General features: G+C 37.4%; 1 protein-coding gene and 1 long non-coding RNA gene across 5 annotated transcripts; one reads left to right on the top strand and one right to left on the bottom strand.

Moving 5' to 3' along the window:
* The first annotated feature begins 1,017 nt into the window (after positions 1 to 1,017).
* LOC143025374 (cold shock domain-containing protein CG9705) lies at positions 1,018 to 14,821 on the top strand. Of its 4 annotated transcripts, none has more exons than XM_076184924.1 (4): positions 1,018 to 1,150; positions 9,603 to 9,720; positions 10,706 to 10,828; positions 13,084 to 14,821. In XM_076184924.1, exons 2-4 carry the CDS (start codon positions 9,620 to 9,622, stop codon positions 13,259 to 13,261), a joined length of 402 nt encoding a protein of 133 aa, XP_076041039.1. In that variant the 5' UTR covers positions 1,018 to 1,150; positions 9,603 to 9,619; the 3' UTR covers positions 13,262 to 14,821. The 4 variants fall into 4 exon arrangements, with proteins under 4 accessions (XP_076041039.1, XP_076041038.1, XP_076041040.1 ...); XM_076184923.1 differs by having other exon boundaries at positions 1,030 to 1,171; XM_076184925.1 differs by having other exon boundaries at positions 1,106 to 1,179.
* Positions 14,822 to 15,771: 950 nt separating this feature from the next.
* Positions 15,772 to 27,328, bottom strand: LOC143025375 (uncharacterized). The gene is made up of 2 exons (XR_012966386.1): positions 23,827 to 27,328; positions 15,772 to 23,078 (listed from the first exon to the last, which is right to left on the bottom strand). It is a non-coding gene; the product is annotated as an uncharacterized LOC143025375 (long non-coding RNA).
* Between the last annotated feature and the right edge of the window lie 236 nt (positions 27,329 to 27,564).

Raw genomic sequence — 27,564 nt, 5'->3', positions numbered from 1 at the left:
ACTTGCATAAAGTTTACATTAGAAACGAAAAGAAGAACAACACAAACAAAATAAACTAAATGGCGCAAAGGTTACGAGTGCTTCGAGAGCCTCTTGACTGTAAGGTTGTGGACGACTCACAGCAAGTTTGCGCTTTTTTCCTAATATATGATTTGTTTTATGAACAAATGTGAAACTGAATCGTCATTATATAATTATATTGATTTCTAATGTAATCTTTATATATTTTTTCTTTATTGTGTTTGAAATAATAGTGTTTGAAATGCATCGTGTTATCGATGCGTAGTATTCATTACCATATTAGGAAAACGATTTTTTTTAGTATTCACAAAACAATTCTGAGTAATCAAATGTTAGTCAGTTCTATACTCAGTAGCCCTCGTTTAATATTTTATTCTGGTTGAATTTTCTGAGCAAGTGTTTTCTCGGCAAGATTTTGATATAGAATTGTTCTTATAGTAAACCAAGCCAAAACACACCCCTCACACCCCTTTTTCCTGTATATTCCAAAGCAAATAACTACTGGAGTCAACATTTTACTTAGTGTATCATTATATCCCTCTTTGGATTGATTTCCTGAATACCTTTTCTCACATTAACTGATGTCTAGTCTCAACCTGATAAGAGAATAATGTATTATCAACAACAGATTTTACTTAAATTTCATCAATTTGTGGAGAAAATCAAACAATTTAGAATCGAGTATTTCACCATGGTCATGAACCATTTGCTGTACTCTTGATAGACAACTACTACCCTTCCGCATAAGTTCGAATAAGACTTACGCATGGGCAATACCTTACGTATTGAAACATATCCCTATTCTATTGCTCATAGGGGACAGTAACGGCTTGAAATGTTCTTGAAGCTTTCAGTATCTGCTCGAGGATCGATTTTAGGTTTATATACTCTCGTGTGATTTTGTGAAACTTTTTTGTCGAAGACATATCTTTAATCTGTGCAAATGTCTACATGACTTACGTGAAATAGAGCACATCTGCATTACCGATGGCTGGAGCATGGCCACACGCACGCTCTGCTGATGGCTGGGATTTAAGCCCGCCATGCGCAAATAACCAACATCGCTAGCAGAGACAGTGTGGCGACGCATAGGTTGGCAGACCTGGAAGCGGTAAACAAACGCCAGAGAGTGAGTGATACTTGATAGCAGGTGAATTGGTATAGATCAGGTTTATTTGATATTATAACTGTAATATGTAGAATGATAATTGCATCCAAAAGTTATTATTAGGAAAGGATATTATAGATCTGAAGTGCATATTCTCCTGTGACCTCAAACTTTGAAAAGCTTATCGATGTCCACTGGTGCCAAGGCAGGCGCCAGACTTGTCGATCTTCGTCGGACGAGTAGGAATTTAGACACATTCATGTACGTGCTAAGTTATAGATTGATGTATCGTGTCAGAAATAGTAGTTTTGATATTCTTAGAAAAATAAGCTTGTCGACATCGAGTCGATTAGTTACCTGGAATTTACGAAATTGGGATTCCCAAGCAGTCTCAGGGTGGGTTAAAAGATGAAACATTTAAAGAATTTATTTTCTTTATTGTCCGTGGATGATTAAGGGTGATTTTTTTTTTATAAATCACAATTAGTAATGCGATATTTAAGATGAATTGGGTGAGTTGATTAATGTTGTTCATGTAAACTAATACATTAATAAGTTCTTGCTTAGAATGATGTTGGGATTTCACATTTGTCAATCGGTCAGTGAGTATTGGCTTCATAGGTAGTGTTTGATAATTATATGGGTTTTTTAGTTCCATTATATTTTATTCATAAGATATTTTTCAAGAAATCCAGCTGTCACTTGTATTACTCATAGTGTTTGATAATTAGGGTTTTTATGTCCATCATATATGATTCTTAAAATATTTTTCTAGAAACACTGTTGTCATGAGTTAAGTTTAAATTTTTTAGTCACCAGCATCTGCAAAAAATTTTTTAAGATTAGTAAGACCATGTAGGTTTTATCATGGTATTGATAATTTAAAATTGTCATGTTTTTATAATTCACAGAAGTTAGACAAAATTTGAATGTTAATATATATTTTTATCATGTATGTACACAAGTATAATTATTAAATTCAAATTACGGCAATATTGTTTCAGAACACCACGCAGTGGTAATAAGTCTAGAAACCTAAGACAAATTGTAATCTAATCTAGTAATATATCAGATATATGCAGTGATTGTGGTACTCCCCAAGGTAGGCGTAGCTCCTCTTGGGGATCGGTGCCACCTGCGTAGAGCCGGTGGCCAGGGGTAGTTGCTGCCGTTTGGCCCCCAACTCTTGGGGTTGGGGGGTGGTCCCACGACGTAGACGCTGCAGCTCCAGGACCTATATGCAGTGATGTATATATAGGTTTAGGAGTATTGTACACTGTATATTATTAATGATAATGGATATTGCAATGATGTTCATAGACTCATAACTTGACCCCACACCAAAGTAGTAGGCAGTAGTCCTCAGTTCCTCTTATAGATAATAGATCTCTAGGAAGAAAAATTAAACTGTTGTCCATGTTATAGTAAACTGCAAGTATTTGTGTCATCAGTTAATAGGAGAAGGAGAGTTGTTTGAAAGCTCTTCCTATGGGAAAGAGTGAAGGAAATATAGTTAAAGTTGTTAGAGATCTTTGCCTTGGTCTGAGGATTGAGAGTTGGTCCCAGAGGGAGTATGGAGACAGAAACAGAGATGCAGTGCCAATTTTCTAGGTGCCAGAGCTCTGGGTGTAGTATTAAGCCATGAATGTGAGGAAAGTGCTTAATTTAATATATTTTATGACCTCAAAATTTTATCTTGCCTGTATTGAATATATAATTTTTGCAATATATCACTAAGTCTAACAGAAAGAAGAAGAAGAAAAAAAAAGAAATGTCACTGACTTGTAGAAGTACTGGAGCAGTGCTCTGGCTAATTCTAGTAGCACTGTACCCCATAATTGGTTGTTGTTGTTATTGTTGCTGTTCTCTAGACCGCCTGGCCAAGCAGTCCCATCTCCCTGAGGAATGCTGCAGCTGGTAGAGGGTTTTCCCACAAATCCCTTGTAGAGTGTATATCGTGTTGTTGGCATGCATGACTGGGATCACACAAAGAATCGTCACCCCACACTTCAACAGGGTGACAGTTCTTCATGTGGGCGATCATAGGGTGACCATTCTTCATGTGGGCCGTCCTGGGTTTACAATTCTTTGGTTGCACAAGTTGATGACAATAAGCATAACCCTTATTCAACCTAACCTAACCTAAACTTTATTCCACTGTTGATATTTGGCATACTGGGGTGACAATTCTTTAAGTGGGATCTCATGGGATGACGATTCTTCATGTGGGCGTTCTGGGGTGACAATTCTTCATGTGAGTCCATGATTGTGTACAGTGCAGTCTTCCATGTGTTGTATGGGATGGAGTGTTACATCCTGGACAATAATCTGGGATGCTGTCATCCAGCGTCTTTTAGTAGCTTAGAAGGGCTGGATGGTGATTGTATTGCAGTCTAGCCAGGTGGACTCTGTCCTTAAAAGGGAGAGAGGATTCAGAGGAATGGATATCAGGGGGGTCTGGCATGCAGCAATGTGTTGTCTTTGAATTTGTTGATGGAGCAGGGAGTGGCATCTGAATATGCTGTACAAGTGTGATTACAAAATATGATTTGTAGGAGTTGTTTAGTTAAGAATTGATAAAATGCTTATGACCATCAGATATGATGGCAGCATTATTTGAAAGGGAGACCCCGCTAAGGTAATACAAATATATTGGGTATGTTTAGAATTACACTTAATATACTAATAAGACAAAGTGCACTGGATAGTTTTAGAATTTTTTGTTGTAATGCACTCCCTTGTTTTATCCATAAGAGAAGCAATGGTCATCACTTAATATGTTAATGTTTTTTTCATGTGTATTTACACATTTGCTCATGTTTCAACTATCTAGTTACATTGTGTGTCTCTTGTAGTTGTTCAGGAAATTTACTTGATTTGAAAACTTTGTACACCACTCCATATCAAAGAATATATATACTGTATGCAGCAGAAGCTTAATTTAATTAAATAATTCAGCCAAGGGCAATTCTGGTAATTAGAATGTTCCAGTAAATCAAGCATTCATTGTGCAGCTGATACAGTTCAATATAATAGACTTTTCTGTAAAATTAAGTGTATTTCCTTGTACACCTGTTGTTTCTAGTTTTCTTGATAGCTTTTTGTGTGGCACTTTATCAAACCCCTTTTGTAAATCCAGGAAAGCACAATCTGCCCATCCGTCCCTTTCTTGCATTATATCTATTTACCTTGAATAAAAAATCAAGTTTGTGGCACATGATCTTCCTTGTCTAAAGCCAAATTGTTTTGGATTCAGTATACAATAAACCCTCGATATAACGGATCTCGATATACTGGATATCAAATATAATGGACAAAAAATCTGACTGGACAAACCCGTGCTCTAACGGATTTTCATCCATTATAGCAAGGGATCCTCAGTTATAACAGATCATCAGATATAATGACAGACCTGTCCCCATATTGTCCATTATATCGAGGGCTTACTGTAATTTCTAATGCTGGACAAACTTGGGGATATAACAGATCTCTCTGATATTTCCATTGAATATAATGGATCCTCAGTTATAACAGATCTTTGGATATAATGACAGACCCCTGTCCCCATATCATCTGTTATATCAAGGGTTTAATGTATTGTTTTCTTCCAGATATTTAGTCCGTCTACTTTTGAAGACTTTTTCACATATTTTAGCTATTGTATTTGTATATTTACCTAGTTGTATTTTGCGGGAAGGGGAGTTATGCTCGTTGTGTCCCGCCTTTGTATCTCGCAGTGTCTAGTTACTAGTGTGTGTGTATATATATATATATATATATATATATATATATATATATATATATATATATATATATATATATATATATATATATATATATATATATATTATACATACATACATACATACATATACCAACAGCTTTTTTCCCCAGTACATGGGAGGTACCCAAAGTCAAAAGCATAAATCCACTCTCACTCATTTCATCCCCACATACTCCACTCCCATTCACCACCCCTCCCTTCCTCCCTTTTTTTCTTGGCTTCCCCTGGATGATGGGTCATCCCTGCATCTCACCCACTGCTCTGGGTCAGAAGTAATGCAGCAAGACACAACACATCCATAGCAAGGTTACTTCATTAAATTGGGGACTCCCGTCTCCATTCCCTCATGCAGAAAAAAAAAAAAGACAGGGAGAAATCCCTTTGCACTGAGTCAAAATATCATTCACACATACTCCCTAACCCATCCCCCATCCACTCCCTTCCATGCATCACAGCATCATCCATACACAACCAATTTCCACTCACCCCTATCTTCTATCTTCTTCCTTCCTCCTTCAACAGACATCCCCCTCTTTCCCAATGCCCCTTTTACCCCATCAATCCATCCCATCCTTGGTCGCCCCCACATGTTCACTCCATCCACCTCTGCCTTTCACACTTCTTTTACTAATCTTTCTTCATTTATTCTTTCCATGTGTCCAAACCATCCCAATACTATTTCATCAACCCTATCTATCAACTCCTTTTCCACCACTGCTCTCCTCCTCGCCTCTTCATTTCTCACTTCATCCAGTCTAGTAACCCCAACCATACTTCTCAGGCATTTCATCTCAAACACATTTAAACTCATTCTTCCTCTCTTATGTTCCATGTTTCTGCCCCATGCAGTACTGTTGGCATAATCACCCCTTCATACAATCTCCTCTTAGCATCCATTTCCAAATGTCTATTTCTCATTACATGTTTTAATCCCCAAGGCATTTACTTGCTTCTTTCAATCTACATTCTACCTCCACTCCTACAGCCTCTCTCCCTTAATAATCACTTCCAATTTGCTGCTATCCTCTCCCATTGTACATCTCATCACCTTACTTTTACCCATATTTATCTTCAATTTCCTTCTTTCACATACTTTCCCAAACTCTATCACTAACTTCCTTAATCACTCCTCTGATCCTGCTACAAGTTGTCGTCAGCAAACAGTAGCTGGCTAATCTCCCATTTTTCTCTGTTTTCTATAACTGTCTCCAATTCCCAGTTCATTACCCTTGCATTTACATACATACATACATACATACATACATATACCAAGGCTTTTTCCCCCTTACAAGGGAGGTAGCGAAAAAGAAAAAGGCATAAAATCATTCCCACCCATTCCATCCCTGAATACACTCCACACCCCTCCACCCTCCCTCTTATCTTAGCACCTCCCGGATGACGGGTCATCCCTGCACCTTGTCCACTGCCCTGGGTCAGAAGCAGTGTCGCAAGACACAGCACATCCACAGCACGGCCACTTCATTAAATTGGCGACCCCCCCCTCTCCGTCCCCCCATGCATAAAAGGAGAAGATGGGGAGAAATCCCTTCGGGCTGCGTCAAATTTTGCTCACACATACTACCTCACCCCCCATCCCCCCGCCCATTCCACCTCATGCATCACAACATCATCCATATACAACCATTCTCCATTCACCCCTGTCTTCTGTCCTCTCCCGTCCTTCCTCAACAGACATTCCCCTCTTCCCCAAAGCCCCCTTCACCCCATCCATCCACTTCATCCTAGGATATCCCCTCATGTTCACTCCCTCCACATGTGCCTTCCATACCTCTTTTACTAGTCTTTCTTCACTCATTCTTTCCATGTGTCCAAACCATCCTAATACTCTTTCATCAACCCTATCTCCCAACTCCCTTTCCACCCCCGTTCTCCTCCTCACCTCCTCATTTCTCACTCTATCTAGCCTAGTAACCCCCATCATACTTCTCAGACACCTCATCTCAAACACATTCAAACTCCTTCTCTCTTCCTCTCTTATGTTCCATGTTTCTGCCCCATACAGTGCTGTTGGCACAATCACTCCTTCATACAGTCTCCTCTTAGCATCCATTCCCAAATGTCTATTCCTCATTACACTCTTCAATCCACCAAGGCATTTACTCACTTCTCTCAATCTACATTCTACCTCCACCTTCACTCCACCTTTTCTTGCCACATTTGCACCCAAGTATCTAAAACTATCCACTTCCTCCAGTCGCTCTCCCTAAATGCTCACTTCCAGTCTACTGCCACTTTCACCCCTTGTACATCTCATCACCTTACTTTTACCCACATTTAATTTTAGCTTTCTTCTATCACATACTCTCCCAAACTCTGTCACCAACTTCCTCAATCCCTCCTCTGATCCTGCCACAAGGGCAGTGTCGTCAGCAAGCAACAGCTGGCTCGCCTCCCACTTTTCTCCATTTTCTTTAACCATCTCCAAGCCCTGACCCACTACCCTTGCATTTACCTCTCGCACTACCCCATCCTTGCATTTACTATGTATAAATTGAACAGCCATGATGACATGACACATCCCTGGCAAAGTCCCGCCTTTACCTCAAACCACTCACTCTCCCCATTTCTAATTCTAACACAGGCTCTACTACTCTCATAAAAACTCTTGACTGCTCTTAACAGCTTTTCTCCTATCTCTTATATCTACAATACCTCCCACGATATCTTTCTGTCTACCCTGTCATAAGCCTTTTCTAAATCCATAAAGGCCCCCCAAAAATCCTTACCTTTTCCTAAAGCTTTCTCACAAAAATTTGATCCATGCAACCTCTATCTGTCCTGAACCTACACTGTTCCTCTCCTAATCCTCTTAGTCAAAAGCCTCTCATAAACCTTACCAACTACACTCAACAAACTGATCCCTCTGAAACTACTACACTCACACTTGTCCCCTTCTCCCTTGTAAAGTGGAACTATACAGGTACTCCTCCAGTCCTCCGGCACTCTACCCTTTCTTAAACAAACATTAGATAATCTCACCAGCCAGTCCATGATCTCTGTACCTCTTTTTTGAGACATTCTGCATGACACCCATCCAACCCAGGTGCCATACCTGCTCTCATAATTTTTATAACTGCTTTCACTTCATCTTTCCTTATTTCTTCTCCATTTTCCTCACTCATCACTGTCATTTTCTTAGCACTTTCCACTGCAGGTACCTTTCCCTCCCTATCCTCCTTCACATATAGCAACTCCCTAAAATACAATGCCCATCTTCCTTTTACTGTCATCTCTTCCATTATCATCTCTCCATGTGCACCTTTTACCTTTTCTTCTTTACTTGATTTGCCTCCTCTTCTCTTAATTTCCTTCCAAAACATTTATTATTTTCAATTTTTTCTGTCATCCTCTTACTCTATTTCACATCTCTCCTCTTTGCCTCTTTAATTTTATACTTCTCTTCTCTTTTCTTTGTACCTCTTATATGATTCTCTCATCCTATTTTGTAACCAATCTGTGAATGCTCATTTCTTCTCTTCTATAACTTTCCTTGTTTCATCATCCCTCCACTCATTACTCTTCTTTCTATTTCCTCCCATCCTCCTTGTTCCACACACCATCTTTGTACACCTTGTGACTACCTCCTTGAAACGTCCCCATTCCTCCACTTCTAGTTTTACTCTATCCTTCACTCTGTCCCACTCCTCTCTCAGCTTCTTGTACTCTTCCTTTTCTTTCTCATTTAAGCAATTTACTCTAAGCACCTCCCTACCTTCTGTCCTTTTCCTCTCCATCTATCCTCAAATCTCATCTTAACTTCCAAAACATTATCTGATATTCCCCACTCTCTCCCCTTAGAACATGTATATCTAAAATTCTTCTTACTCTTCTCCTGGTTACCACTATATAGTCCATTAAAGCCCTATCTACCACCCTCTCCTATGTGTACTTATGCTTGACTTTCTTCCTAAACACTGTTTTTCATATCAACTCTCTTCTAGACACATCATCATCTCCACTATGATTTATTCCTGGAACTCTACACTTCCCCACTCCATCTATTAGTTCATCTTTTACCCCAGCATTAAGATCTCCCAATACCACTACATTAACATTTCTTTCTATCTAAACCATCTATGCACTCATTTAAATCTATCCAAAAATCCTCCCTTTCCTCCATGCTCTTCTCTTTTTTGTCACCCTGTACTACTCAAGTGGGAACACTCTGTGGCAGTAAATTTCTCCCCTACTACAGTGTTCAGCAAAAAAAGAAATAGATATTCAGAGAAGTGGTACAGGACAGTATTAAGAGTGGGGAGATGTAATTTCTCTATAATTAGAGATTTACAAAGACAAAGTGATGTGTGTCTAGGGACACCCCATATAGACCCTAAAGTATCAACTGCATACTACTTAGCAGCTTTTAACCCCACAATAACATGCAACCAATACCCCACATGGGGAGATTTATCTTGATTCACTAAGATTTACCTTGTTAAAATTCTTTGGAATAATTCAATGATTTAACTGATATAATTAACCCCACAATAACATGCAACCAATACCCCACATGGGGAGATTTATCTTAATTCATTAAGATTTACCTTGTTCAAATTCTTTGGAATAATTCAATGATTTAACTTATGTAATTATGATTTCTATTACTAATTTATTATATGCAACTTCTAAAGGAATGTGCCAAAACTTAATAGTAAAAATTTTTTTCAGCTTTGCAAATTGCCAAGATGTCGTCCCCAAACAGTATAACGCCTGACAGTCCCAACAAGTCTAATCTCTTGTCACTGCCCTCGCCCATCATCACAAGGAGGACTCGCACAAAGTCTACGTATGCAAATTTTAACATTGCTCGTTTGAGGGAATGTTTATTTTTTTTCCTTTATTTTTATTTTTCTATTTTCTTTTCCCAAATATGTGCACAGATGAAATTAATTGTACCATGTCCTTCATTTGGTTTAGATGTTACAAGGTTTCTTTCTCTCATGTAACTTCCATAATTTTTAGTCAGCTGATTAAGTTTTGGCAAAAGATTAATCAGTCAGATTCATTTTGCTTCGAAAAATGTCTTTATTCACATATCTAATTAATTTTTAGTAAAATGAACACATAAGCTTTGCATAAGTCTCATAAGGGTTGGTTTCCTTGCATGCTTAAATAAATTATTTGGTATGATAATTCCGACTGTCGTCCCCGGATTCGAACCTGGGCTCGTGAATTCTCACTGCCGTCGCCTTACCAACGGGGATGACAGTCGGAATTATTTGATCGGTGTCTCTGGTGATTCTATTCAGGTATTTGGCTTAAATTCTAATTTGGCCATATCTTGAACTTCAAAACTTTCACTGTATTTTACTAATAAAACATAAACAAGTAAAGATCTAGATAACTTTCTGCAGTACACATACTTTTTTGTTTCATAATTTTAAATCTTTTTCATAATATGAATTCTGTAATTTGTCTGCAATATGCATTGAGGGCATCTAGAAAAGTTTCTGTAATCCACATTAATATTTTGCCGTATTGTTTTAAAGAAGTAGGTCAACTTTTTCATGAAAATAAGAATTTTGTGATATACCTATTGTATACAGGAGGTGCTCAGATGAGAGGGAGGGTGGGAGGGGTGTGGAGTGTATTTAGGGATGAAATGGGTGGGAGTGTTTTTATGCCTTTCCCTTTTTGGCTACCTCCCTTGAAAGGGGGAAAAAGCCTTGGTATATGTATGTATGTATACAGTGTGCATTGATGTGCCCATGTAAGTCATGTCTCATTTGAATATATCATAATAAAACCCTTGATACCTCTCACTGTTGCAGCTCTGATATTGCATTCAACAATCCAGAAGTGAAAGGGAAAATCAAGTCCTTTTGCCGCACCAAAGGCCATGGGTTCATCACTCCTGAAGGGGAGACGAATGACATCTTTGTGCATATCTCTGAGTAAGTAATTGAGTAATCCCTCCCATATCCGAAATAATAAGGCCAGTGCAATATTTGGATATTGAAAGTATTCAGATACAGTAAACCCTTGATATAATGGATCTTAATACACAGGATATCGGATATAACAGACAAAAACTCGGACTGGATAAACCCTCGCTAAAATGGATTTTCATCCGTTATAGCAAGGGATCCTTGGGTATAATGGATTTTCATCTGTTATAGCAAGGTATCCTCGGTTATAACGGATTTTCGAATGTAACGACAGACCTGTCCCCATATCGTCTGTTATATCAAGGGTTTACTATAATTTCTAATCCTACTAATTTCTGATACCAGACAAACTTTGGGATATAACAGATCAGTCCGGTATTCCATCGAATATAACAAATCCTCAGTTATAATAGATCTTCGGATGGAACGACAGACCTGTCCCCATATTGTCCATTATATCAAGGGTTTTACTGTACATAAGTTAAAGTTATTCCCATTAGCTCCTCCCTCAGTCTCCACTCTACCACATTAATACTAAGTTTTCACTTTTGAATGAATTAAAGTGACATACAATACACATAACTCATTTTGGACAATGGGGGTTCATATAATGGCAGTTCGGATGTGGAAGGGATTATTGTACATAACGAATGTGGTTTTCAGATATACAGTACATTATTGGGGAATAGAGAAGGGTTAGTGGGTTGCAAAGAACATGATAGGGGGCATTTTTTTGTGGTTCATTTATTGTACATGCATACCAGAGAACAGCCTTGATTTTATGTACTACTAGCTTAGTGAGGGATACCTGACTTCATGAGTAATACCATCCAAATCTGCATTCACTCATAACTGTTCTGAACTCCCCCCCCCCTTTTTTATATCCTTCAGAAGTTTAGTTTAGTATAACAATGTTTGATGTTACAAATTGGTTTCCACCTTTGTTTTGCTAGTCATAGTATGGTATATGTCTCAGGTAGGGTCCGAGAACAGTTATGATCTGACCTTTTTCCTCGTTCTCCTTGTTGTTTTACTCATACGAGTACTGGTCCCCTGTACCCTACTTCTGGTGCTTCAGGTTATAATGTACTACTCCCTAGTGCTCATACTAATTGCCCACTCCGTCCTGAGATTCAGGTAAAATGTTAGAATTAATTAATAGGTGACCCTAGCTGCAGTGTAGCATTCACTATAACAACATGTTGATACAGCTGTAGAATAATGTAGTATATCATTAATACTACTACGCTGATATAGTACTCACTCATACATGTTGATACAGCTGTAGAATAATGTAGTATATCATTAATGGAACTACTCTGATATAGTACTCACTCATATTGTTTTGTTACAATTTAACATTATTTTGTTGTTCCTTTGCTTAATGCAATGTTCCTTTTTGTGATGGTGCTCAATTTTTGGTCTCAAAATCCTATGTATACGAACATTTTAGTAATATTAGCAAAACTATAACAATGTTTATGTGTCATATGTGTACTGACTGGTATTACTCATGATTGTCTCTGGTCCCCTTAACCCCCTACGTATGTTGTCTGTGTGACTTAGTGTAGAATAACAATCTGATGAGGACCACAATGGAAATAAGCGTACATGCTTTTTGTGTTATCCTCGGCAGTTTGCAATTATTTTTCCGAACTATGTGTTCTTGTCATTATGTGCACTTCATGTACATAGATTCATTGCCAGATAAAGTCTATCTATCTGTCTATCTATCTATCAGAAGGCCTTCTCTTTATAGAGAGATGACAAAGTTGAGTTTGCCCCCATCCCATACCCTTCGAAACCTTTTCATTCTCTTTTCCATCCACCTCATGAATGAAGTAGCTACGGTGGGAAGGAGAACTAATGGGGTTTGAATCACTTTGGGATGGGTGTATGTTTTGAGTTAGTTGCCCGACTTAACCTCTTTGGTATGATGAGACCCACATAGGTGTCATGAGGTGCGAGTAGGTATACGAGGGTGCCAGCGTCGGCATCTTGATTTATATGTATTTTTTGCAGCTGTACCTAGTTATCCCTGGATTCTCTGAATTGGTTTGATCAAGTTTTCTGTGTTTATTATTACTCAGAGTAAAGGAGAACAAGTACTACAGCAGTGACTTTATATTTTATAATGCAAATAGTGTGATGAATTGTACATTTGGCAACCAATGCTGTGTGTGAGAATTTGAGTTGTATTAAAATGGTTAAAAGGGGGGGGAAATATTTTTGGTACATCTATGTATTTTCTTTTATTACAGTATTGAAGGGGAATATATTCCACTGGAAGGGGATGAAGTGAGCTACAAGTTGTGTCCAATTCCACCCAAGCGTGAGAAGTGCCAAGCCACACATGTGCGCATCATCAACTTCACCCCAGAGGTCCATCACCGTTGGGACTGCTCACCGAGTGAAGAAAGCTCTTGTCATAAGAAGTAAATTCAGTAGGGTATCAAAATATGAAAAATTGGTAACAACAATGAGTAGATAATTTGCATGTCATTATTTTAGCTGTCCTACTGTTACAAAGTTAATTATTGGTGCCACAAGTAGAATACTGAAGGAGTTAGATTTATTTTTTCCTTATGGTGTTAGGGAGTGTTGAGTAATGGTAAAATGTAGTGGTTGTAATACTGTATTACTAAAACTCAAACTCAGCAAATGGAAATAACAGTTTGGTACATATAATGTACAGTATTTGCTTAATTTCTTAAGCACTGGTCATGATATGGATGTGGATATTAAACTTAAATCATTATGTATATATATTTTTTTAATCATTCTTGACTGAAACCTAGTGATTTGGATCTAGACTGGTTTGTATATGTGCTTCTATTTGGTTCACAGAGTTTCTGTAAGATTTTGATACCTCATTTTTGGCCTTGTAGACCAGTTTTAAAGTTTGAATATTTGTTGTATTATAAGAAACACAAAAACATGTTCAATCCTCTTTGCACTTGAGTTGATAATAGTAAGTGGTGCTTTGCACTGGACAGGTTACCAAAAGGAATACAGTTTTAAGTCCAGTTTGTAATTACCTGAAGAGCTTTCACATAACTGTACAATTGCTCTTATTTTCTTAGCTTTTACCTTTCTTGTTGATGACATTGGAAATAACGTAACACGTATTTTAGGCACTCGGTCTTACATCTTTATCAGTCTTTGCACAACCTGGGAAATATTATTATGGCAGTCATGCCAGTGCTGCATAATACTTAAACATCTCCAACTTGATGGAGATTTTGGTCTGAGTTTTGTCATTCAGGTTTAATTACCTGAAGAACAGACTGGAGTGTGTTCTGATTAAGAAATGGTTCCTGCTTAGTTAAAAAAAATGAAAGGGATTAATCAGAGCAAGGTTTAGGTTCTGTATACTCAAGGAGAAAGAACCTTCAGTTGATGCTGGACTTGGATAAGTGTATTGATGTTGTTACATGCATACCTTAAGAGACTTTTTCATTTTGCCCAATGATATGATAAACGAGCTATAATATCCAAACTTGGGGTGATAAAAAGTGCCAATACATTGCACGAACTGCACAGTCACTTACAATGAGACTTAGTACTGTAATTTACTTATTTGTAGTCTATCATTGCTCAGATCCTGCAGAATTAGATAAGACAGTTTTTTAAGCATCTAGCTGTCTTCAGCCAATAGCTCAAGTGACTTCCTTGCAGTGCTACAAGTATTTTGTAATTTGATAGTTCCCTTACTGATGTATATTTTTTTCTAATGAATTTATGAATAAATTCATTGGTTAAAAATGGAGTAAGATAGAAAAGTCCAATACAATGGTCTAAAGCAAACTTTGAAATTTGAAATATAAAATGAACATTACCATTTTGTGTTTTCATTAATATAAAATTAAGAAATAAGGATATTATATTCTTATTATAATCAAATATGAAATGAATTTACCTTTATGCCAGACTTGATACTAACATTAAAACAGCAGAGAGATATTGTCAAGAAATTTGTGATTAAAAAGAATATTTTGTTTTCGAGATCATTGTCCTTCCACTTGGGTAATAAGTAGTTGGAGTTTTTTTATATTGTAGTGGATAGCACAAGTGTTTCAGAGATGAATAAGAAATATTTTTTTGCATCATGAAATTGGGAAAGGTGAAGATATAATGTTCACGTAGTTCTTCATCATTGTTCACAATATATTTGTGTGAGATACACTGAAAGATGTTACAGTTTCATTCCCTTTGCTAAATTACCATCTGTTGTAATGAACATGTCTGTAAGTTAAATATAGGCAGAAATTTGATAAAAGATGTAGTTATAGATGAAAAATAATTATTTGAAAGTTAGAACTTTATGCCATTTCTGTCATGGTAATTGTAGTTTATTCAAGTTCTTGATAGTTAGGACCAGCAGTTTGTGTTACACCAAGGCTGGTGACTGGTTACATTTCTGTAAGTGACAATAGTTTGGACCAATATCGGTTGCAAGTGAATCATACATACATATACCAAAGGCTTTTTCCCCCTACATGGGGGGGTAGCCAAAAAGAAAAAGGCATAGAAACTACTCTCACCCATTCCATTTCCTATATATTCCACTCCCCTCCACCCTCCTCCCTCCCTCTTATCTTGGCACCTCCTGGATGACGGGTCATCCCTGCATCCTGTCCACTGCCCTGGTTCTGCAGAATGGCCATCAAAGAAAACCCTCTCTCAGCCATCCATCTTTGCAACTCGTGTTGTCACGTTCATCCTGAGATGCAGTCCCAAGGGGACTCGCTGTATACTATTTGTATCTATATGCCAAAGGCCTCTACCCCCTTATAATGGAGATAGCCAAGTCAAAGGCATGAACCCATTCCCATCCACCACACTTGTTTCACGCTCAGCTGGTAATGCCAAATGAATTTATATTTCAATCACCCTTGTTTCCTTCTTATCTTAGCTCATCATGGATCGAAGATAAAAGGGAAACAAGGGTGGTAGATGGGAGCAACACTCGTGTCAACCCTTAGCGACTGTATGCTACCATTAATTGCAATTAGGTAAACTTGATCCCCCCACACACACACACAAAAACAGCAGGATTGTGGGAGACACATATGGACTACTGCAGATGGTTAAAGTGACATTCCATGAAGAGATGATGAAAAAACTCATCGAAACCCTGATATGACCAAGACTGGATTATGCATCAAAGTATGGTCTCCACACAGAGTGAAGGATATAATTAAGATTGAGAGAATACCAAGGGCAGCTACCAAACTGGTCCCCAGTCTGGCAGATAAACCGTACGAGGAAAGACTGCCAATTTGGGTCTGCGTCAGCCAATTTGGAAAGATCGAAGGGAAAGTGGCGACATGATTACAGTATTCAGGTCACTGAAGGAGATAGATTGCATTGATAGAAGAGATTGCCTGATTGAAGGTGGGAGGGCTTTAAGAGGTCATGGAAGTGCATTAAAAAAAAAACACATGTCGAAAGGATGTAAAGAAATACATATAGATCTATAGATATGTGGAATAACTTAGGTGATTTAGGCCAAGCTCAAACAGTACATGAGTTCACGTCTAAATATAATAGGAAATCAAATATATAGATTAATTTTGAAATGTACATGAATTCGAGTCTATGTTAGAAAATTAGACAATAGGAGATGGGACCTAGTGAGTGTTGCTCCTATACTGTATACTATAATTAGGGAAATATACACATGCACATACATGCATTCAGTTTCTTATGGAGCAGTATCGTGTCAACACATTCCTATCTCTTATACTCTCTTCTCTGCTCCGCTGACGCATGACATACATCCAGAGCTCTTTTCACTCCATTCATCCATCCATTTTATTCAAAGTCTTCCTCTGGAGGGCAGACGTAGAATAAGATGGATGGGTGGAGTAAAAAGAGGTTTGGTTGTATGTAGTATGTCAGTGAAAGGATAAAGAGAGTGCATTTTGTGGAGGAAATTTGTGAATTCAAATTAATATTCACAAAATTTTAGAGCTAGCATCCAGTGTAACATGAACTTTTGGTCCTAAGTATATGTAGAACATTTGAGTGAAATTGATGATGAAAAATGGTAATTTTCTTGAAATTTAGATATTTGCAGAACCTGTTGAAGAGAAATGGTACAGAAATGCATTTCTGTAGAATAAGTGAATAAATTTTCTGCATAGGAAATGTACCCGTTAACAGATACATACTAGTGTTTTATTGTATCTGTACAGCATGAATATGACAAATTAGAAACTAGTAACAGTTTGCAAGTACATAAACTAGTGTATAGTATTGGAAAACTGCTTTAAGGGGTACATATTATGGTCTAGGCAGAGGAGTAGTTTAGAATATTAACTGGGATCATAATGATTTCTTGTTAAATTCCTAAGGTCTTGCTGCTAAAAATTTTTACTTAGAAAGCACAAGCAAGAAGTTGAAGTTGGAAATAGCTTATTGAAGGGTAAGCAAGCTTGCCCATTTCCATGCATGTTGTATTTGCAAAGTATCGTTTGATAAGGCATGTGACTGGTCATTGCCATCCAAATAACTGCTTACAGCAATCTTCAGAAGTTTGAAAACCATAAGATGTGAAGGAATAATATTTTTTTAACATTAAATTACAAACAATATGCATTAATATCACAGTAGGTGTGTATCTTGAAAACCTATACAGGTAATGTAAGGATATTCCTACTTGTGTTGATTATAATGTACTGAGAAGTTAATCCAATATATTCCTGTGAGCCTTAGGTGAACTATCAAAGAGCAAACCTTACATAAATTGTCAAAGAGCTGCATACAACCTGTGAGCCATTGTTCAGTTACCTGTGGCCTGGGATGATGTAGTGTCATTTGTCAACAAAGTACTTTTGAAGTGCTATGCACCTCTTTCTTCTTTCTGCCTGAGAAGTAGTTTTTTTCACCCTTCAACATTTTATCTCAGGAATTACAAACTTGGCCAAGATTTTTTTATTTTCTTTTTTCCAAATGAATAGAATTTCTTGCTCACCTCTAAAGAATTCACTATGCATGTAATGCAGTCTCTTCATTGTAACCAATTTCTTGAACCTAGTTTTGATAATAGTAATGAACTATTTTAATTTGACTTTATATACATTATCCAGCTCAATTATCTACCCCATTTAATGTATAAGAATCTGTCCAATGTTTTATGAATAAAGAAAAGTAGTGACATTTCATTGCATTTCCAAAGGATTAGCTAATTTGAAGTCTAAGCAGCCCAACCTTGATTGATATAGTTGGCAATGCATAACAGTGACACAGGTTATTTTGTACAGATTAATTTTTAATCTGATTGGGAAAGCATTAAGATTGTAGTCGTGATGATGAAGTATGATTTAACTGAGATTAGAGTGACCTCTATTAACACTTATTTCTTTTCTTTTGTCTTCTTCTTTTGTCTTCTTCTTCTTTTGTCTTCTTCTTTTGTCCTCCTTCTCCTCCATGTAATACCAGGTATTTTCATTTCCCTTAAAAGGACCTGGAACTGAATAGGGTAATTCATAAACCATGGCAAATAATTTTAAGTCCATTAATTGTCCCAATCAGTCTCAGGGACTTACTTTTGAATTAAATCATTTTATATTAGCCAGTGTGGAATGGTGAAAGGGCTACTAGGCGTTAATGAGTAACATTCACGGTGATTTCTGTTATATTTGTGGGCGGTAGACCTGAATCCTTGCCAGTTGTATAGGGTCTTGTTTGTTTGTTGAGTGTTTGATGTATTGTGATGACAATGAACAGTGTACAGAGGTTCCATTACGGTAATTCTCCTGTATACCAAAGGGATACATACCTTTAAACACTTTCATATTTTGTAGCAAGACTGGTGCTGCTGTTGCTTGTGTGGTAAACTTGGTTCAGTACAGTATTTTCTTCATTTCTTGTATTTTTTATTTACTTATTTATTTCATTATTATATATTTTTTAATCATTGAAGCGTATGCTTTTCATATAGAGCAGTGGTTCCCAATTTTTTTTTTTTTTTCTGTTTTACAACTATACATACTAAGTTAACCTTAATCCTAATGCTGGGTGCCGCAATATTTTCTTTATTTTATTTTATTTTATTTTTAATTTTTTTGTCCCCTCCATTACCCCCGAAAATTTGTAACCTCCCCCAGGGGGTAATTTACCCAGTTTGGGAACCACTGATATAGAGGAATTGTCCTCACTTTTTCCTTTTTATACCTTCGATTGTCCATGTATTGGAGTCTCATATATAGGGGATTCCTTGTGCTTGCACAAGTGTTGATCATTCAATGTGGTGTATCCCTTTTCTTTCTATTTTTGGATTAGAGGTGACATTATGCAAGTGATATTATGTGATACTCATGTTGTTAGATGATATACCTTACATTAGTCATACGTACATACATATACCAAAGGCTTTTTCCCCCTTACAAGGGAGGTAGCAAAAAAAAAATTAATTGTCATAAGGTATATATTTTAGATATTTGCCAGGTAATTTTCAAATGTGCAGATTGATGTCAAACATAATTAAAGTGATCATTCATTATTGCATGAATAAACCCAAAAGTGTGTAGTATGTTGCATTAATAGTATTTGGCATATGTATTTATTTACCTAGTTGTATTATACGGGAAGGGAGCTATGCTCATGGTGACCCGTCTTTGTATCTCTCAGCATCAAGTTTTTTCTTAAAATCTTGAATAGTGTTTGCACACACTGTTTCTTTGTCTAATTTGTTCCAAGTATCTATCACTCTGTGTGGGAAGCTATTTTTTTTTTTTTTTTTCAGATCTCTTCTGTAATTATCTTTTTTAGTTTCTTTTCATGTCCTCTTGTTTTTCCATTGTCCCATTTCAATAAATCATTCTTATCTAAGATTTCCATTCCCTTCATAATTCTATAGATAGTAGGTCTCCTCTTTCCCTTCTTTGTTCCATAATTGGTAATTCTAATATGGACAGTCTTTGTTCATATGTCATTTTGGAAAGAGTTGGCGCCAGTTTTGTTGTAGCTCTTTGTATTCTTTCTAATTTTTTTTATATTCTTTTTGGTACTGGGTGTCCATAGGGTTGCTGCGTACTTGAGTTTTGGTCTTATTACATACATATATATACCAAGGCTTTTTCCCCCTTACAAGGGAGGTAGCCAAAAAGAAAAAGGCATAAAATCATTCCCACCTATTCCATCCCCAAATACACTCCACTCCCCTCCACCCTCCCTTCCATCTTAGCACCTCCTGAATGACGGGTCATCCCACCTTGTCCTCTGCCCTGGGTCAGAGGCAGTGTCGCAAGGCACAGCACATACACAACAAGGCCGCTTCATTAAATCGGCGACCCCCCTCTCCGTCCCCCCATGGATGGTCTTATTAGTGTAGTTAATTTTTTTTTATCATTTCCTCGTCCAAATAGGCTAATGCCAATTTTATTGACCTCAATAAATTGTAGGTTTCTCCAACTATTTTATTGATATGCTTATCCAGTGTGAAGTCTTTGCTGATCATCACTCCAAGGTCTTTTTCAGAGTTTACTTTTTTTTTTACCTCTTCTTCACCAATTTTATAATCTCTCGATATTCTGTTTTTATTTTTTCCAAGTTCCATTATACTACATTTCGTGATATTGAGTAGAATATCTTGTCTAGAACAGTGGTTTTCAACTTTTTTTTGGCCATACCCCACCTAAACATCTCTTAAAATCCTGATGTTCCCCTGTGACATATTGTAAAAAACATATAGAAACAGAGATAACATATATTTTCGTTTTATCATTGGTGGAACATTGTGTCTGATGATTCCGTGTTTCTTCTCTTCTTAATGGTAGTGTCTGAAATGGCTGACCAGTTCAACTCTGGTCTGGAATCTTTGTGGATTGCATGGACACTGGATGGCTGGTTGCAACATGTACGTACATGTATAATTACACATGTACAGATACACACAAAAATATTTTTACAAATGCATTCTGAATATGCACTGTATGTGTTAACTCACACATACTCAATAGAAAAAAATTCACTATTAATAACTCGTTCTCAAATTGCACACTTTAAGAATCAAATTGCCTCATTGTGGGGAATGTGCCCCTCTTGTGAACCACCAGTCTAGAGTATAGAATATCTAGAATTTACACAAATGGTGCTTTGTTGCTTTATTCTATGGAGTTAATTTTGGTGTAGTCAAAGTGAGGCATGAACAAATATTTATAATGTCTTGTTTGCCACGAGATATTTATTTTTATTTTTATCTATTTATATATTTATTTATTATTATTATTACATACATACATATACATATACGAAGGCTTTTTCCCCCTCACAAGAGAGGTAGCCAAAAAGAAAAAGGCATAAAACCATTCCCACCCATTCCATCCCTAAATACACTCCACCCCCCTTGGGATGGGGATTGGGACCAGGCATTCTTTTCCCTGTAGCCCCACAGGGGACATTTCTAAAAAAGTAAAGTAAAGGCATTATTATTATTATTATTATTAATTATTATTATTTTTTTTCTCTTGCTCTTCTTCCTCTTGGTCTTACTTTTTCTCTCTCTTTTACTCCTCTTCCTCTTCCTTTTCTACTTGACTGGTACTAGATTTCATGTTACTTTAGTTTTACTGTTGCATGGGTAGTTGCACTTATATTGTCGTATTTTGCTCCTGTATCCATATTTTTGTGATTAATGTCTCATTTTCAGTTAAAGTCTGCATTGTAACAAAGAACTTAACTTTTTTCACAATATGCTGGTAATTTTTTATTCACTTGATAGATGCATTCCCATAAGTGTTATGTAGTGCAGCATTTGCATAATGTGAAGTTAAATTTCTGACAAGAATACATGTAGTGCAGGGGTTGTAGTCCTGAGACTGCACATTTTTTGGGGCCATCAAGTGTGGGTTACAAAACTATTTTTTTCATTCACAAAAATAAGTTGCTTATAAAAAAAATATATGCTGCTTTGTACTGCTTTACACGTTATTATCACAATCATATCCCAGCTGTAAAAAGGGAGGTGATGTGGTATGTGGTGTGGCAAGAGAGAGGAAGGCAGACACTATTACTTTAAGGAAGGTAGTGAGGATGAACAAGAAGGTGGGAGAATGACATCAGGTGTCTGTTCCATTGAATTAAGCCAGCTGTGAGGTTTAACTTGGCTGTATTGTATAAATGTGCAACTTTCTGTGACACCAGCTCATAGTCAGTATGAGGGAGGGAGCAGTTAGGGATTGTCACCATTTCTTATGTAAAAAAAAAAGTAAAATCAAAATGGATAGATCCTTGTCTAGAGACAAAGCATCAGTCATTTGGGGCTGGACTTTCTGATATGGATGAAGGTGTTGATAGATTTTGAAGGTAGAGGACGGGAAAGATGATTCTTTGACATCCATCTTGTAAGATTACTTGTTTCATCACTTGTGGGAGATATCTGTTGTCTCATCTTTTGTTTTCTCCCTCTCCTGCTTCTGTGTAGGGTTGGCATTTCAGACTGGTCATTACCACTCAACTCATTCTTTCCAATTGTCTTGTTAAAATTATGCCAAATTCTCTCCATAATCTCGTTAGTCTTCCTCAGTCTCTTTTGTCAGCCACCTCCGTTCCCATTACTCTTCTTCCTACATGACTTGTCCCCCCTCATGGTATGCCCGTACTATGTCCTCCTTTTTTCCTATAATTTCTTTGAAAATTCTTGTACCTTTGTGGTTTTGATTTTTTCATTCCAAGTTCTATTCATTTTCGAACCTGCACATCCAGCTGATCATCTTCATCTCTGTAATATCCAGCTTCATTTCCTGCTTCTTTACTCCTCATATTTCCACTCCGTATATGAGTCAGTCAAAATGTTGTTTTATATATCTTTCCTTCGACATTCACGTCAATAATTCTATCCCACAACATACATTCTAGACATCTTTTTCCAAATTTCTGAATGCAATTTGTGACTTGTCTCCAGCTTTAGCTTTCCATCAGTAGACATCACAAAACATGCTCTGGAGTAAACTGCACAATTCTATACTTATTCAAACTTGTCTAGAAATCAACCCAGTAGAGAAAAGACTCGCAAGACAAACAAAAATTTGACTGTCGTGCCTACATTTAGGTCACCACTCCACACTAAAACTGTACCAACACAGAATCAACCTGGCACCTGACATTAATTGCCCCAGATGCACCCACTGCACAGAAGACAGAGCACCTTGTACTAGACTCGTTCCATTGGGACAACAATGCAGAATCTTTTTATTGAGTGTTATGGTCTAAATTGGTGGCCAAGACTGGTTTCCTGGAAGCTGCACATCTGCAAAAGAGAAATAAGGCAATGGATTGATGACTGATAATGTCCCCAGTATTTTCATATTTTAATATTTTTCTTTGGCCTTACAACAGCAACATCAACAACATTTGGCAATGAATCAGTGTACATAAAGTGCAGATAGTGAAAAGAACACATAGTTCGAAATAACAATTACAATTGCTGAGGATAACACACAAAAAGCATGTAAGCTTATTTCCATTGTGGGTCTGTGGGTCTCTCTCTCTCTCTCTCTCTCTCTCTCTCTCTCTCTCTCTCTCTCTCTCTCTCTCTCTCTCTCTCTCTCTCTCTCTCTCTCTCTCTCTCTCTCTGTCCCTCCCTCTCTCACTCTCTCTCCCTCCCTCCCTCTCTCTCTCTCTCTCTCTCTCTCTCTCTCTCTCTCTCTCTCTCTCTCTCTCTCTCTCTCTCTCTCTCTCTCTCTCTCTCTCTCTCTCTCTCTCTCTCTCTCTCTCTCTCTCTCTCTCTCTCTCTCTCTCTCTCTCTCTCTCTCTCTCTCTCTCTCTCTCTCTCTCTCTCTCTCTCTCTCTCTTTCTCTCTTTCTTTCTTTCTTTCATGTGTTTCTTGGTATGACTTGCATTGTTTATGGCCTTGATGGGAGTGATAAACGCTGTATGATGTCAATGTTTTGATGGTCCTAGGTCTCCCAGCCAATACCTAGGAAATTAACCCCTGCAGTAGTTACCGGAACAAATATAACTAGCCTAACTTTTGAGGTGGTGGCTATATTAGTTACCTGGCTTGTATCAGTGTGTGGGTGTGTCCATATCTGTATGTGGCCACGCATCTGTTGCTGTTGTCTGTAAGCAAGAATTTTCATGAGTAAAATAGGATGATAAAGCATAAATGAAACAAATGAAAAGATAGTTGGAATTTCATTGTGAAGGGATTAAGCTTACGTGAATGACAAAAGTATTATGAAGTAAGATATAAGGGAAAATTATCTTTCATTGTGAAGGGATTAAGCTTACGTGAATGACAAAAGTATGATGAAGTAGGATATAAGGGAAAATTATCTTTGTGTATAACTGGATGAAAATATATAAGATGAAATGAAAATAGAAATATGAAAATGTAAGGACACCATAAACAAAATTGTGGAGGATTGCTATTGATGATGTTCAGTGTATCAGTGTTGTAGAATATAATTACTTGGGGCTTACCATAGGTAGCTAGGAACTTCATTCCCATAAGCACACCAGTTGTTCAGGCACAGACGATGTAGAAGTCTGTACAGAAACCATCGGATCTTTTATGTGTGATACTTCTTTATACCGTGTATTTCATAGAGACTGATGGCTTTGTTGGAAAAGTGTTCATTTTAAGTGTAGTGAGTGATGATGTGTATAATAATGGGGACTAATGGTAGTTTAGTAAGTTTGTTTACTCAGCAAATTTTATTAAAAATGTGAACGAGTAGAGGAATGTGTTACATTTAGAACTATTTTGTGTCAGTTTACTGTGTTATTTTTGTTAATTTCTTCCATGCGATTACGCCAATGTAGGTGTCATGAAGTGCGAGTGGGTAGACGAGGATGCTGACATCGGCGTCTTACATACATACATACATATACCAAAGGCTTTTTCCCCCTTACACGGGGGGTAGCCAAAAAGAAAAAGGCATAGAAATTACTCCCACCCATTTCATTTCCCATATATTCCACTCCCCTACACCCTCCTCCCTCCCTCCTATCGTGGCACCTCCTGGATGACGGGTCATCCCTGCATCCTGTCCACTGCCCTGGATCAGAAGCAGTGTCGCAAGATGTCTTGATTATATTTATTTTTTAGTTGTGGCTGAGGTACCCCCAAATTCTATGAACTGGCTTGATTACATTTTCTATGTTTATTAGTACCCAGAGTGAAAGAGAATGAGTAATACAGCAGTGAGTTTATATTTTATAGCGAGAGCATTTTGATGCATCATCGAATCATCGTAAATTAGGCATCCGACACTGTGTGTGAGAATTTGATTTGTATTCAAGAGGTTAAGAGAAATACTAATCTTAGTGTTAATGTACTGGGAATTATTGTTTTTTACTCTGAAAATTCCTGTTCAGAAAATGCATTTAGATTCTTTTATTTCACTGATATTTACCTTTAACCTGATAACTGCAGCAGAAGGTTTTATCGGTCATACCTGTGGTGTGCAATTTTTCATAGTAAAAAAAATCTCCAAAGAAAGTTTTACATACATATAAAGTTTTACTGTTATAAAATGAAAGTTTGTATCAAAAAGTGTAGGAACACCAAATATTAGTTAATTATTTGCCTTAGTTCAGGTATGGCAATGTAGCAAAATTGTGCATTTTGTCAGTAGGAGGAAGTGGGCAGTGAGCGGAGGTCATACATAGTGCAGTTTTGATTATTCGGCTATCACAGGACTTTTCCATTGCTGCTAAATCAAATATGCTGTTGTACTGGGTTATACCCTTTAAAAAGCATAGAACCACCCAAAATCCATTTAATTTCCTACCTAAACCTTGCAAATAACATTAACATAACAAACTACAGTTGTATAGAATAGTGTTAATCAACAAATGAACCTGCCTTGGAACCTACCTTATTTTTGCAAATGAGCCTACAAACAAAGGAATACACTTTTAACGAAAAAGAAATCACTTCCACACAACTTTTCTTTTTTCTCTTAGCCTACAAACAAATGAACACACGTTGAATGAAAAAGAAATCACTTGGACGCAACTTTTTTTTTTTATATTTTCTGTTTTATAATTTTTTGCATTCTCTTAGGGTAAATCAAACACTTATTCCGAGTCAGAAGAGTAAGGCAAGGGGTGGGACACTGCCTCAACAGCTGATCTTGAAGTGCTGGTTCCAGGGGTATCGTCATCTTCCATTGCCTGTGGGAGGGTTGTTGGACAAGGGGCAGGAATAGGAGCCAAGCTCTTCCTGCGTGCTGTGCACTCAAACAACTTCTTGATATCTGTCTGCCTGCAAGATTTGGCCTTTTTGGTAAGAAAGTAGTTCATCAAAATGTGAACAGCCCCTCCGAAGCATTGTAGTGATCACTGTCCTCCATAAAGAAAACAAACTTAGCTAGACCTTTGTGAGCTTCCTTCTCCTCCTCTTCATCAGATTTGCTCAGGTAGGGTGTTGCAGGTAGGGGTATGAAGACTATGGCCTCATCTATCATCTCCTCTACAATAGGCTCATTGATGTCTGCTTGTAACCACTCTTCAATTTCTTCTGTCCATACTTGGTAAATAGGATGCGATGCAGGGGTGTGATGAGCCAGCTATCTTGGTTGTTCTGCTTGATGTCCTGAAGCTGTAGCCATATGGAATCCTAAAAAGCCTTCTTCATCAAATTGTCATCAGGGGTGGCAGCTGCCGAGAGCACATGCAAAATTCAAATATCAGCATTGCCGCATTTTAATATTTATATTTAATTTTGTTAAATGGGGTTGTCAAAAGGTGCCGTTATATTGGACACGGTAATCAGAATGTCACCGTACATTCTTTTTTATAGTTTTTGACACTGTTCCTCACCACTACTTATTTGAATTGTCCACTGTTTCTTTCCAGTTCAGGAATGGTTTTTGTGTAAGTTATTTTGGATCTTGCATCACAAGAAGTAGAGGGTTGTGGGTTGTGTGTAAGTGACCGACCTTACCCCTTCCATTATGTCTGAGGAGAATTATGGGATGTGTGGGTGGGTAGGTCAAGTATGTAGCTGCATTCACCCTGTGATGCCAAACTTTATTTTAAGACACAGGAGTGAAATATAGCTTTTGCATCATATGGTATATGTCGCAGTTACATGCTGTTCATCATATGATGGATGTTGCAGTTTACGGGTTAAAGAAACACTGAGGTGATCCAGTGAAGAAGCAATATTTATTTTTGTTTGTATTTATATTTTTCATGCCCCTCCCATTATGATGAGGTCCTTAATTGAAGTCATTGTCCAAGTAAACACGAGATTTTATATCAAAGAATGAGCACAAGAAGCAAAAACCTGATAAAGTGGGAAATTTTTAAGAATGAGGTGAATTAGTGTAGAGTATCTTTGGGTATTTTTTGAGTGCAACTATGTTCAACTTTCTAAAGTGTTGAGGCTATGTCCATGAGAACAAGGAATGGTGGTAGACCTATTGGAGCATTTATGCAAACAAAAATTGGTTAACTATTCCAGCGAAGTGGGTAAAATGTTTCAAAAGAAGTTGTCCCATTGTACAGGGACTGTACTTGTAACCTTGTCAATTAATAAACAGATAAATTATCCATGTTTTTTCTGCCTTAATTGAACAAGATTCAATGATTGTTATATTAACCTTTGACATGCACTGTATGTCTTTCAATTAATTTCTTGTAACTATTTCCAGCTGTTTAAATGAAGTGGGTTGTCTTGCAGTGGATGTACTGTCTTGTTGCACTGCTTCTGACCTGAACAAGGATGATCCTTCATCCACAAGAGCTAAGATGAAAGGGAAATGGGTGATGGGACAGGTGGG

Source organism: Oratosquilla oratoria, chromosome 5, assembly GCF_046742065.1.
Source record: "Oratosquilla oratoria isolate Oo_2021 chromosome 5, ASM4674206v1, whole genome shotgun sequence".
NCBI lineage: Eukaryota > Metazoa > Arthropoda > Malacostraca > Stomatopoda > Squillidae > Oratosquilla > Oratosquilla oratoria.
The sequence above is the reverse complement of the archived record's forward strand: the minus strand, read 5'-3'. Positions and strand labels throughout refer to the sequence as shown.

Bases quoted from the DNA above. Each gene is read 5' to 3' on its own strand.
- LOC143025374 (XM_076184924.1), top strand. From the start codon at position 9,620: ATGTCGTCCCCAAACAGTATAACGCCTGACAGTCCCAACAAGTCTAAT. The intron at 9,721-10,705 runs GTATGCAAATTT...TCACTGTTGCAG, and splicing joins AGGACTCGCACAAAGTCTAC to CTCTGATATTGCATTCAACA. The intron at 10,829-13,083 runs GTAAGTAATTGA...CTTTTATTACAG, and splicing joins ATCTTTGTGCATATCTCTGA to TATTGAAGGGGAATATATTC.